Genomic DNA, 13,255 nt, shown 5'->3' on the forward strand with positions numbered 1-13,255 from the left:
ATGCTCGTTTATCTTCGTTTTTAGCAAATTTCGAAAGCTTCTTGTCTTTCCCGCTCCCTTCCCTGTCCCGTATACTATCATATTACTTTTCGAGACACTTTTTATTATTTCCGATGATTCGCCACGGGTTTCGTCAGTTACGTTCTTTAATTATCACAACGGTTGCAAATGATTTCCGGTATATTTTTAAATGAAAAGCGTAGGTCGCAATGTTTTTCTCTTTTTTCCCCTTTTGTTCTTTTTTCGTTTTCGTTAAAATAAGTAAAAAGCGTCGTACGAATACATACACGTCCTATATACTGTAGTATTCGAGCTATGGGTGATTAGAGAAAATGTTCAAAGTGTCTGTCTCGTGCCTCAACACGCCAGCTGCGTTGAAATAGCTCTACTTTCGAGCTGCACGAGAAGGAAGTCACGCGACTCGATGGAACATTGATACGCGACTCGTGCGTAGAACTAAAATTACTATAAAAATACCAGTGAGTTTCGCAATTAATCAGATTCGCTTTCTAAGCGCACACGGCATTTTCTTCCTTTTTTTTTTTTTTTTTTTTTTGTTGGCTTGCATAACCAAACGTTATTTTGTCAGGGCTGCTCGTGGAGAAACCACGTGATTTCAAATTAGACAGAAATAAATGATATTAATAACGCTTAGAAAACTTTCCTGCTATAAATGCTGTATGATAAACGGGATTTCAACGAGACTGGTTAATGCTCGATCTAATTGCTGTAATCGGTTTAAAGCTGTGAAAGTTTATGTCTCGTATCTTACGTATTATTTGCCACGAATTGGTTCATTAACGGATAATGACTTTCGTGCTGTCACTCTACCTCTCTAACGAGTAATAAAAACGGGAGAATATCTGATCGTTCGAAACGGAAGGTGAAACCCTTCATTTAAAAATTCCTCTCGACCACGATAATGTAGCGAAATGTTTCGAAAGATGTAATTGTCTGGCGACGATCGTAACGACTAGAACTGCGGATTTTTATGCAATTTCGTACCTCTAGTGACATAACTAAAGAAATGGAACCTACATAAATATTTATTTCATCCACTAAACGTTATAACAGATATACTTCGTTTAAAATATTTTTTTATATTTTCCCATATTATATACGTTTTATGGAACCTTAAATCTCCCAACTCCCATAAATGGCTAAAAATGCGCAGTCTAGTGACGATATTATTAAATCGACGAGACGTTAAAAGGATTAAAATAAAAGGTTCATGTGAAGTTTCACTTCTGATAATGTTCAAGATATGGTTAAAGAACGGTAAGAATATCTGGGTTTTTTTTCGACAGGGCATCAATCCGAGGACGACGGTTACATGAGTATGAATGGACGAAAAGCGAAGATGGCCCTGATAGCGCTGCGTCCAGTTCCAGATTGTCCAGAGCCACAGGATCTCGCGGGAATATCTACGCAAGAATTTCCGCCACCGCCGGAAGAAGCCGAACGAATCATTTCTACTTTGTTGCCCATGTAAGTTCACCTCAGCTTCGTCGCGTTCGAGCCACTTGAAACGAAAGGGATCGATTCAACGACACGCTTAGCCCTTCGTCTTGTCGTATATAAACCTTATCTAAATCTTATTGTATATGAACAGACTTTTCGCATATGGTTCGATATTAACACTTTACCGACCGATAGCCGATTAATCGGCTTTTTGTCGCCGACGCTTACCGACCGATAGCCGATTAATCGGCTTTTTGTCGCCGATGCTTATCGATCGATAGCCGATTAATTGGCTTTTTGTCGCCGACGCTTACCGACCGATAACCGATTAATCGGCTTTTTGTCACCGACAATCTTTCTTATTATTTGAACAGTGATTTGTTATTTAGTACTAAAGTATCTTGCTTGGTTGCGTCAGTTGCGTTGCTTCGTAAGCTGCCACAGTTTTATACCAATTTGAAAAACTTACCATTCGCGATGAACGAAAAGAATGGTATCGGAGAGTCTAGACCGAAACAGAGCCGGCGCCAGGGTATATCTGCTCCTGAGCTGCCGGTCGGACGTGCGTATGCTGTTGAACCGCTAGCGGTCGGTAAAGTGTTAACGACAAACTATAATAATGTCAGTAACAAGAGAGTAAAGAATCGAAGGGAATTCAGAAAAGCTGGAAACTTTGACTCACGAAAGTATTTGAAAGTACATAGCGTTAATGAAATTTCAAAATGTTTTATACGCGTATAATACGTACTACCCAGACGAGCTAATTACTACGAAGGTAAAAGTTTTCTGTCGTGAGTGTGGAAATACGTGGAATCGCGAGCCAGTACAGTTGCAGCGATACTTGAAGCGATAACGAAATCATTTTTTTTATTTTAACAAACTATCGATTGAGGATGAGACCACGCCTCGAACGAGTTGCAAATTTTCATATTCTTGCGAATATTTACGAAAACTATGTATACTCTATATACTATGGCAGTAAAGAATTTTCAAAAAACATTTCGTCAAAATGATTTTCTTTGGCATTTTTTCGAAATTTTTCGAGTTAGTAGATTTTGTTTAAATTAAATTAAAGGTAATTAATAGGTGTCTGTCGTTACGACGATAACGACTGATAATAATTGATAATCTATTCAAGCCAAGACGGTTGTTCGTGCAAGTGCATATTTTTATGTAATAAAATGCAAGTAGAGAAATGAAATTTAGATAGAAATTTGTTATCTTCTCTATTTTGCATTTTCTGCATAATCCATACGCTTTGCATATTTATGCATCGAAGCATAAATATGCAAGAATGTATTGTATATCTGGTGCTTATGTTGCATAGTTATCTCGTTGTCGGATAACCTTCTAATCTGAAATTTCGCGAAACGATGGAAAAACTGTAAAACTTGAATTCATCGACTTAAAGACGGCTGTACGTTGGAAAAGCAATTTTAATTAAACAAATAAATAACTATAATAAAAGTTAGAGTATGTAACCGCTACATATAATCGTAGGGTATCGCCTGGAAATTCTTCGAAGAGAAACCAAGGTCACTCCTCTTCTCGTCGAAGCGGTCGCCAACAGTGGATGATAGCCATGGAGGACAGCATACGACACGGAAACGGTAGCACGGTTACCACTCAAACGACTCTCGTGAGTATCCTTGCGAGCTTCTTCGAATCTAAAATGCTCGCTTTTTAGTATTCTCACGACTATCGTTCCTTTCTTACTACATCTTTATCGCTAAGGTTGGCAGAGCAGCTCTTATTCGTAATGTAAACGTACGGCGGTGTAACGTGCAACTGAACCAATAGATTTGTTCAATTTGAAACACACGGCCAAGAAATAAACTCGCTTTATACGTATAATACTTAATACGTAATAATATGCGACGTACTCGTCGCATATTTGCATCTAAACAACTATAACTAATCTTTGGTATCGTTCTTATTCCCCTCCCTTTTCCTTTATCTTTCTATAATCGAGCTACTCTTCATAGTCACAATCACATATAGGAGATATTTTAGCGAGTCTATTTGCAGTTCACATGGCAGCAATAAGAAATGATGATTATTATGGTTCAGTAATGCTCTCCACTGTAGGTAAATTGTATTTTCGCACAGCCCAAAACTCGACATCAGAGACCGTATGGCTGGGAAAACGGGAACAGTGAAGCATTGAAATTGGCTCAACCTCCGAGCCCGCCGAGCAAATTCGCCAGCTTACCATACGATGGTAAGGTGTCTTTCGGTTGGATCCCGCCACGAACCAATCCAACTACCATTGAGAAGCATCGCGAGGTTAGACGTCGATCATCGGAAGAAGATGGCCTCGAGGCGGACAAAAATCATCGACAGAGCTTCGACAAGGATCGAACGCCTCATCTACGAAAGCAACGTCAGAGTAACGAAATCATCAAGTCGAGCAGCGTGGAGGATCGTCTGTTGATGAATCACGAGCAATCCGAGCAGAACAGCCGAAGAAGAAACGATTCTGACTCGAGCGAAGGCAGATTCTCGAGAAACTCGGAATCAGAGAGATCTTCTATCCCACGGTCGAGCTCGGTCAGCGTCGAAAGATACTCGATGCGAGCTACTTGCGGATCATCCGACTTTTCCAGGGCGAACTCCACCTCGAACGAAAGATTCCACTCAGATTTTTCGATAGCCGTGGCCAGTGCCAGTTCCAACGATCGAGTCTCCGTGCCAACGTCCGATCCTTTCTCCATTCGAAATCTCGACTTTGTTTCCTTCTCTTTGCCGACCAGAACAGACTCCAATGAAAGATTCTCGGCACCAACTTCGGACAGGTGTTCGGAGGAACGTTACTCGGACATGTTCTCCACGAGGAATTCGGACTTCTCCACGAGGAATTCCACAGACTTTAGGACTCAATCTGAGGAGGAAAGATTTTCTGACGACTCGTTGGAGGAGCTTCTGCCTCCTCCCCCGCCCATCAGTAAGAGACATTCTATTGCTTGGGAAGTACCTCTGGAGGATGATCCACTTTATGCTCCCGGAAGTACCAAGGTGATTGGTAGGAGACGACGTAAAAGCAGCGACGTGTCCAGTAAGTTATTCTCTTGCTGACGAAATTCGACTCTTGTAACTCCAATTTCATGTTAGTCGATATATAGGGTAGAGTCTATAGAATTATTTGCTATTAGTAGGCTGCGGATTTTTATCACACGCACAGAGCGAGGCTCCACGTGAAAATAGTTGTATGAACGTTATGACGAGTTGTCAATATACACAATATATTTTCTTGTTTATGAAAACCACCGAAAGGCAAAAGCAACATAGTCTGTTTCCAAATACGTACCACACGATAGACGTTTCTAACGTGACGCGCAATTTTTCATTCTAACGAAACTTTACGCTATTTTTCAGCCATTTGCGAACGTGTATGAGAAACAGCTATTAATCAAAATTCATCCGTATCTCCTGCACATCAATTACAGCTACGTCTGTAACGAAAACAAACATTTTTAAAATAGCTTCTCCTCGTAGCAAATCAATATATTCTCTTTCCTTTCATTGTATTATGCAGATCGTTAAGATTCATTGAAAAATACTTGAATTTGCCTAGTTGCAAAGCACATTGTTCTACCTTAACGTAAACGACTCAACTTTACCCTATATCCTAGATTAATGTGATTTTCGAAAAATTTACTCATTTTTAGCAAGTGATATAAGTAAGTATCAATTGTAAGTATCATTATCTAATAGATGTTTCTGGATGTTTATGCATTTTCGGGAAATTTAAGTGTGTCAGAATCGATAGAATACCTAGAATATTTAATAAATAAGAGAATATATAATAAAGTATTTTGATACAATATCTCTGGTAGGTGAAACAAATTTTTATCTAGTTCACATTTCTTTAATCACGTTCTTTAATCGTAAAAATATAAAGATGCATAATCACTCACGGTATATTAATATAATCGATCCTCCTCGAAATGAAAATATTCGTCAACTAAATTTTTAATTTCAGGCGTCGGATCAGCATCCAAACTACGCGACTTCGACGACTGGCAAGATCCCCGGTTATCGACCACTGACGATGATCTAGTCTCTCCGTACTCGGACTCCTCGACGAACGAGCTTGATCAGATACGACCCCAAGAACTAACCAAGAACGGCACTTACGTGATACGTCGTGGTCGAAAGAAAGAACGAAAAAGTTTACCAAAAGTCCCGACCAAAACCAAAAGCTTATCGTTCGAGAATAATGAGGAGAATCGGTTGTCCGACGTGAAACGATACTCGAGTACTTTCGATAATATTAGAAGTCTCCTGAGAGAAAATAAACTGGACGAACCTATGAACGATCCACCGATGGAATTTCCACCGTCGGTTCCACCCGACCTGGTCAGAGTCGTTTCTCTTCCAGCGATTAACGACGAAACCGGCAATTGGCCGCGAGAATTGGAAGTAACAGTCGAAGAGGAAGAAAGTTCAGACCTTTCAGACAAGGATAAAAAACCTCGGGAGATGTTCGAGCTGCTCCAGTTGTCGTCCTCGTTATCGTCCACCGACAATCCTGAGAAAGGCAGAATCGATGTCGATTTGTCGAATCAAGAATCGAGAAACGCTACTACCGAGTTGAATAGCACGTGCAACGGAGTTTCGCTATCAACCTCTAACAGCTATTCGAAAGGGTTCGCTGGCTTAACACCGTCTAGTGGGAATGTGTTTAACGAGGAACCAAGAAAATCTCCAAATTCTAGTAACGAACATCGATTAACGTCCAAGATCCCTGTTAACTTACTGATTGAAGATCAGATTGTGAAAAAGGCTTTGAAGGAAAATCGTAGGCAACTGGAGAAGGTCAGTGATGCGATCAAGGAAATTGAGAATGTGAAGAATAGCGAGTCTTATTCGGAGAGCAAGACACGATGGGTAAAGAGTGGAGAAGCGAAGCAATCATTGGCAAGGAAAAGCAGTCTTGACAGCGAATCGAATGATCGTGGAGTTGTGGATCGAAGTGGAGCGAGGAAACAGCACCATGATTCGGATTTTGATTCGGATACAGCGTCTAAAACCAGTCCTGAAACAACGGATATAGAGGGGAAAAGAACTAATGGATCGGATATCTATGCGTCGGGGAAAAGATTGAGACAGAATGGAGTTGTTGAGACTCATAAGAATGATCAGAAGCAGATTGAAAATGTGATCGACGCTATTCTTGAAGATTCCAAGAACCCAGATTTTCAGGTGAGTTTTTCCTCATTGATGTCGAAAGTTGTACAACTTGAACGAAGGAGAAAATTCAAGATTTTCACACATTACAATGGCGAAAGTATACACATGAACAAAGACCACAGAGGAGAAATATGATAAATTTGATTATAATATCGATAAGCTTGATGGATTAATGGAAATATTCTAATATGATACGTTTGGAGAGGAAAGGAATTCGAATTAAATGTAAAGATACAATATATAAAACTAATGATGTAACTTTTAACTTTTAAAATACTCAATTGCAATTTTGTTCGCATTAGCAAAGAAAAATCTAATAGCACAGAAAATTAATGACATCGTATTGATGATATATTTGCTTCTAGGTGAGTGTGGAAGTTCTTGAGTTTCCTCCGTTACCACCATCGCCTGTCGAGGAAGCGGACGAAGAAAGTTCAGACATCGGTCAGACTGCCGCAATCGTCTCTAAGCCAAAAAATCATAGCAATCGAACGATGGAGTACAGACCTAGGGTACCACCTCATCGTGGACCTGTTGCTAATCATTCCCTCTCGGATTCGAAAGATCAACAAACGTCTCTCAATACCAGATCCATGGATGCTGGATTTTCTCGGGGTAAAAGAACAACACCTAGTGCCACCAATTCCAGACGAGAGGTGCGTTTTACGAAATTTAAGCGAGGTGTTTTATCGTGTTTCAGGTAAAAAGATACCTAATAATAACAATAAGAAGGCGAGTCACGAGAAACAAGATATGTAGATGTCTCCGTTACTTGTTTTAATTTAATGAATGACTTCTCAGTACAAAAATTACAATATTTGAGGGTTATGTAATTACAACTTTACAAATAGCGAAATACTTACTCATAAATTTGATTAACTTAGTTGTGAAAAACTCTATATCTGTTACTCTGTTTCTGCTTCTTCTCGTCGTTCACCTTTGCATACGCGCTGTAACAAAAAATTATCAATTTTTAATTGTTGCTGTTGTCGTCGTCATGCATTATTACTAGTGATTTATTTCTCGTAGCAAATACCCGTAGAACGAAGGACTTTGCCTACGGACCTACCTGGACCTTCACGACGACGTCCCTTCACCAAGAGACATTCGCCATCGGCGGAACCGTGCTCCTCAGTTGGAAATGGGGGCTGTAGTAGCAGTACTAACGCAAACGGGGCAAACAACGGAGCTTGTAGCAGCAGCAGTGGAACCACCGGTAACATAGCGACTGGTACCGGCGGAATGCAAACCTCTTGTTCGCTTCCAGAAACCCCTGTTTTCGCTAGAGGGAGCGACATTCCCAGAACTCCCCAGCATGCCAGCAATTCGACACAGATGCGTCGACAACCTGGTTGGTACGCTCCAACCACGGCTACCACCGGGTAAGAATCGTCTTTTTCGATCAAGTTATTGATTTTATCAAAATTTCAATATTACTACACATCTTGTCTTCCACTGTATTATCGCGTTTCTTATTACGCCGCTTTTGTTTTTCTAAATATTTCACCATTTTTTCCCACCGATATAGTAGTAGTTAATATTCTTTAAAATGTCACTTTTGAAACATAAAATAAAAAACTTTCACGTATCACTATATATATACGTATATATATGTATGCGTTTTCTGTTTCTTGAGAACAGTTTCTCTGTTCTGAAGAAACAGAATCATTTACTAAGGAGAACATAGAAAGCTTAAAATATAACTGCGTTATTGTCAAAAACGATGTATGTATTTCTAACTTGTACAACAGTTTAAAAACTTGAAAAATGGCGCTTCGTAAGCGTGCCATGAGCGCGCTTGCGCGAACATAGCCACGAATTCCCGCGTAAGCAATTACTGTTGATCGTTGACCGATTGTGTATGTACGTGTATACTGTATACACAACTTAAAATTGATAACTCGATTCAACGAAGGAAACAAAAACAATAGCGATAACAAGAGTACGATAAAAATGTATAAAATAAAAAGTATAAAAATTGATATTCGATGTGAACAGGTATCGCAGGAATAACCCGGGTTTGGAACAGGCGATAATCGGAACCGAGTTGTTGCGATTAGCCGGTGGCCCGAATCGTGGATGGTACCCGACGAGGAAGGCGAACCAACCGCGGCCAGCCTCGATCGAGCATCTCGAAAGACTAAACAACGCGTACGATCCACGCTTGGCTGGCTCCGGAGACCAAAGGAAACCATTGACTCTGCCGACAAACATCACACCGAACAAATACTTCGGCCAAAGTAAGCACAGCTCCGCCTCCAGCACTCGCGAGGCGCTACGGAGGGTCACTAGCTTGCTGATCAAGAAAGGTAAGCGCCGGAATTTGCGCTATTACAAGAGCCCGCGATCGTGGAAGCAGTGAACGTCGCCGCGACCGGGCCTCTAGAAAATACGATGTCAGTCGCCAAGCTATCTCGATTCATTGTGAATCCTGTTTACTTCACAGATCGTCGTTTTCTGATCTCTAACTTCGCATTAAATCGAGTTCAAAGAATTTACGTTGTATTCTAATGAAATTTGTTTTATTCTCTGATTGAATTAAGGTTAGGTAGATCACAAAATAACGTTTTGTGATGTAAATAGATTCACAAACCGAGTATTGCTGCGAACATGGTTTTCGAAGTAACGATCGATTTCCCCCTTATTCGATAAATCGTTATCGCTTCTAGAAACGAAAACATTTGTATTTTTATTCTTAGAGGTATAACGTTTACGACGACGACATCGTTACAATAATCGATAAGTCGAAGTCAACGTCGATCGAATTAACCTAGCGTCAAAATTAAATTGGTCGAATTTACATATACGAGTATATAAAGTAAATCATCGTTATTTCAAAAGTCATTCGCATCGAGTTTTCAAGCGGTTTGACACATTTATCGGAATCCATGTAATAACCTCTTCAAAGCAACGCCAATAGTTTCTCTGACTTACTTCTTGCGTGACCTTTCGTGGCACTGAGTGTCACCAATTTAATTCTTGCTATCTTATTGCTGTACATGGTTTGTTTAAATAATTTGCTTTTCATAATAATTCTCATGTTTCCTATTGTAAGAAAGAAACTGAAAACTTGAATCTTATTATTTTGAGAAATCAGTTTCTTTCTCGCGATAATACTTTGATATATCTATATGTAGTTACCGCATTTTTATACTGCCATTAACACGCTGCAGATGATCGAATTATTACTTTAGTACACTTTACTAGTTTAATCTAATTTTTTCTATATTACTTGGAAGATGCTTTGACAGGTTTGTGTAGCGCTACAGCTATATGTGTATTCCTGCCACATAAATAAAACTCTCCTGGGGGTATTCTAACCTAGAACTTGTAAACAATCGATTTCTTTTTCTCATTTTCTAAAAGTATAGGTTTTTTGAAAGCATAATTTTATGACAGGACTTTTTCGAAATTGTAAGATGAACGAACTTATAGGAATTTGAAGATGTTATACAATATATAGGACGCGAATTTGAAAGCGTACAAGTTTTAAAAAGATGTTCGTTTTTCTTGAAACTGCATTTTTCTTAAACGATTAAAAACGACCTCTCCAGTTCAGTTTGACTGATTGATTCCAAATTTTGCTCAGAATTATTAAAACAATCTTTTCCCTATCTTTTTCCTTTTTCTTTTTTCGATCGCTGTCATATCTTTCCCAATGGGGAGCTTAGTTTCCGGTAAGCCACGTGTATTTCTTCGCGTCGTGATTGTACAGTGGTTCCATCTGGCGAAAGCTCCGCAACTAGGTGGGACGAATCAACTGACCTTGAAAATATGAATGTACAAGACAAGAAGGATAGAGGAACAAGGCCTCCCTCCTCCGCGTTACACGCTGCAAGGCTAGCTTGTACATTTCCACGAGGCCACTTAATTTTCATTTTATCATCAAAACACATTTATGTCATTCTACTCCCTCTACTTCAATGCTTATCAACCTTTCCCATTATCTTATATCGTCATATAGTTTCGAAGTGCAAAGAGAGTCGAGAATCGATCATATCGGTCCAGGTTAGACTATACACAGTCGTCGACCTGTTCTCGAGTCTTGTAACGTGGATAAGGTGTGTGCTCTTCTCTTTTCGAATAGCGCAACGTTGCGCCGGCCGGTTAGGGCAGTCGAAGAACCGGTATAATAAGAATGGTAAATGCTAAAGATTCACTAGAAAACTAGCGACGTTGCTGGAGCTCGCGATTTCCACGTCGAAATATCTCCTAGTACGAACAATACATCCCACGTCCTTCCACCAGTCGTTCACGTTATTGATTCAACTACGCATATAGAAGAAAATGTTCACTTGTTTCTCGCGGCGCGCGACGTTTCATCTTCCAATGCTGTTTCCGATTTCATTGCCTCCACGTTCGTACGAGGTTCTATAGAGGAGACACTTTATCAGCGACCATACACGTTTTACACGAACGAATGTATGAGTCGATGGTGTATAGTCGGTCCTACGATGGATACGTCTAAATTATGTACGAGTAAATTCGCTGTAAGCAACATGAATTTGGTTGTGCCGATAGAGAAAACGGGCGCGTCACGGATCAATACTCATCCATGCGAAGATAGCGTCGACCGAACTGCATTTTCTCTTTCTTCGAATGTTACGCATCCAACATTACCAACTCGAGTCAACGACCCATGTCTCAATCTGTCTTTTTTTACGCTAAATAGAATCAAAGAGTATTCTACGTCATCCTGCTGACGACAGCATCATTCAGAATTTATCTGAATTTATACATGTACAGCGTTTCTTCTATTTTCGTATACATCGGATCGAGCCAACACTGAACACAATGAAAGAAAGCGAAAATAACATGGATGTGCGCAACCCTGTGCCTCCAGTAGTCTTATCACCGCCGGTTATTTATTTATAGAACGTCGTGGTATCGATGCTCTGAAAAAGAGCTTCCGCGCATGCGAACCAGATAACGCTTATCCTTTATTCAGCTTTCCCTCTTTAAAGCGTGGCATCCGTCGGGAAATTGAGCTAGGCTACGTTGTACTGTGCTAATCGTAAGTTTCAAAATATTTCCTTCCATACATATGCATACGCATATACCAAAGCGTGTCGACCAGAAGCTAAAACGTAGTACAAGCTTAGCTTTCGGTGGAAACGGTTCGGTGTACATAATATCCACTGATACAAATATAGCAAACATAGCATAGCTTGGCGTCGCTTAACTTTCCTCAGTCAGGCGTCTTTCCAGTCTCTACCTTTTCGCTCCATATAGAAGCTGGGTATCGCTCGAACAGAACGACGTAGCGTGTAACCGTTGAAAAAAATGATTGGGAGAAAAACAGCATGGGGTAGCAAAGCCGATTGACCAACGAGGGGATGTTTTCAGTTTGGTTAGTAAGCGGCCGGCTCGCTGGACGGGTTGGGTTCAGAGCAGGGACGCGTGGGAAGCCGGAAGGACACGGAAGGGGTGACTAGCTCGACTCGAACCAGGGGTGGTGGCAATCGTTACTCCCGTCTGCTGTTGGTCTGTCTAGCAACCCTCCGTAGTCGACCAAATGCCATCCCTACCAAAGCGAGAATTTGTATCATGGTCGTCGAGCTGCGTTCTCAGTGAGACTTTCCACCCAATAGAAATTGCCGGACTATCACTTTTTTTCACCCTCTCCTCTTTCCTTTCCCCTTTATTTTACGCGATATTTTCCCTTCATTTACCTCCCTTCTTTGATTCCTCCCTTTTGTTCTTCATCTTTTGCTATTTCAAAGTTACGAAAAATACTTTAATCGATGAGTCTCTCTCTCTCTCTCTCTCTCTCTCTCTCTGTCTCTCTCTCTCTCTGGGCCACCAGCTCGATGACTGCACGTTTTTCATGGAAACTGTGCTATAACTGTTATCATCGATATTTCTAATTATACCTACGTCATTGCACTCTGCCAGCATGCAGGGGCTCACTGATGATACATGTGGCATTTGCCAATGCCTCGAGATCGATCTACCGGGCGGTCAGAAACATCTGACAAAAGTTTCTATACTCGGTGAATGATGCAAATAGAAGAGAGCGTTGCAGCTACGAGTTAAAATATTTTGGATATCCGAGGTTCAACATTGCCATGCATTTATTTAAAGATTCTATCTATATATTTTTATTTCATGATTTACCCCTTTACGTGTCCCTTTATTTCTGTGAAATATTTCGTTAAAAAATTATTTCATATTTAAATTTGCAAGGACTAAATGTAATTGGGATTAATAATTTGCTATATTAATTTTTAGTTTCCTAATTGTATAAGCTTCTAAGCGAAGCATGAGCCAGTTAATAACTGCTGCGTAGATACGGCAATTAACTCAAATTAACTCAAAACACCTTACTCTATAAAATTAAATTCTACGTCGCGTCGCACGATAGCAACCAAAAACCGGTATAGCATTTCGCTTGCTCGCTCTCAGCTCTCTACCTGTCACTGTATCCTCTCACAATCAGTTACATGATAAATCCGCTGTTTTTCTTTTCTTCTTTTTTTTTTTCTCTCGTTTCTCAATAATCAACGTACATATTTCCAGCCACTGTTGACAAATTGAGAAAAAAAGCATTTGAAAAATCGTTCTTTACTTATCCGTATCATTCGTTATTCTCCGAAGCGGC

At 40.2% G+C, this 13,255-nt stretch overlaps 1 protein-coding gene across 5 annotated transcripts in view; it reads left to right on the top strand.

Annotated features, from left to right (window-relative positions):
* LOC138188074 (serine-rich adhesin for platelets) overlaps window positions 1-13,255 on the top strand; it is a 52,705-nt gene that overhangs the window by 30,790 nt on the left and 8,660 nt on the right. For 4 of the 5 annotated variants that reach the window (XR_011175355.1, XR_011175356.1, XM_069129503.1 and 1 more), the window contains exons 5-11: window positions 1,308-1,488; window positions 2,962-3,100; window positions 3,571-4,516; window positions 5,444-6,666; window positions 7,020-7,310; window positions 7,684-8,036; window positions 8,653-8,963. Coding sequence is in view for 3 of the 5 variants with exons in the window: in XM_069129503.1 (XP_068985604.1) it covers window positions 1,308-1,488; window positions 2,962-3,100; window positions 3,571-4,516; window positions 5,444-6,666; window positions 7,020-7,310; window positions 7,684-8,036; window positions 8,653-8,963 (3,444 nt within the window). In the remaining 2 variants the exon portion in view is untranslated. The remainder of the gene's footprint in view (window positions 1-1,307; window positions 1,489-2,961; window positions 3,101-3,570; window positions 4,517-5,443; window positions 6,667-7,019; window positions 7,311-7,683; window positions 8,037-8,652; window positions 8,964-13,255) is intronic. The other variant, XM_069129505.1, reaches the window with a different exon arrangement.

This window comes from Bombus flavifrons, chromosome 16 (genome assembly GCF_040668555.2).
Source record: "Bombus flavifrons isolate JBK064 chromosome 16, iyBomFlav1_principal, whole genome shotgun sequence".
Lineage (NCBI taxonomy): Eukaryota > Metazoa > Arthropoda > Insecta > Hymenoptera > Apidae > Bombus > Bombus flavifrons.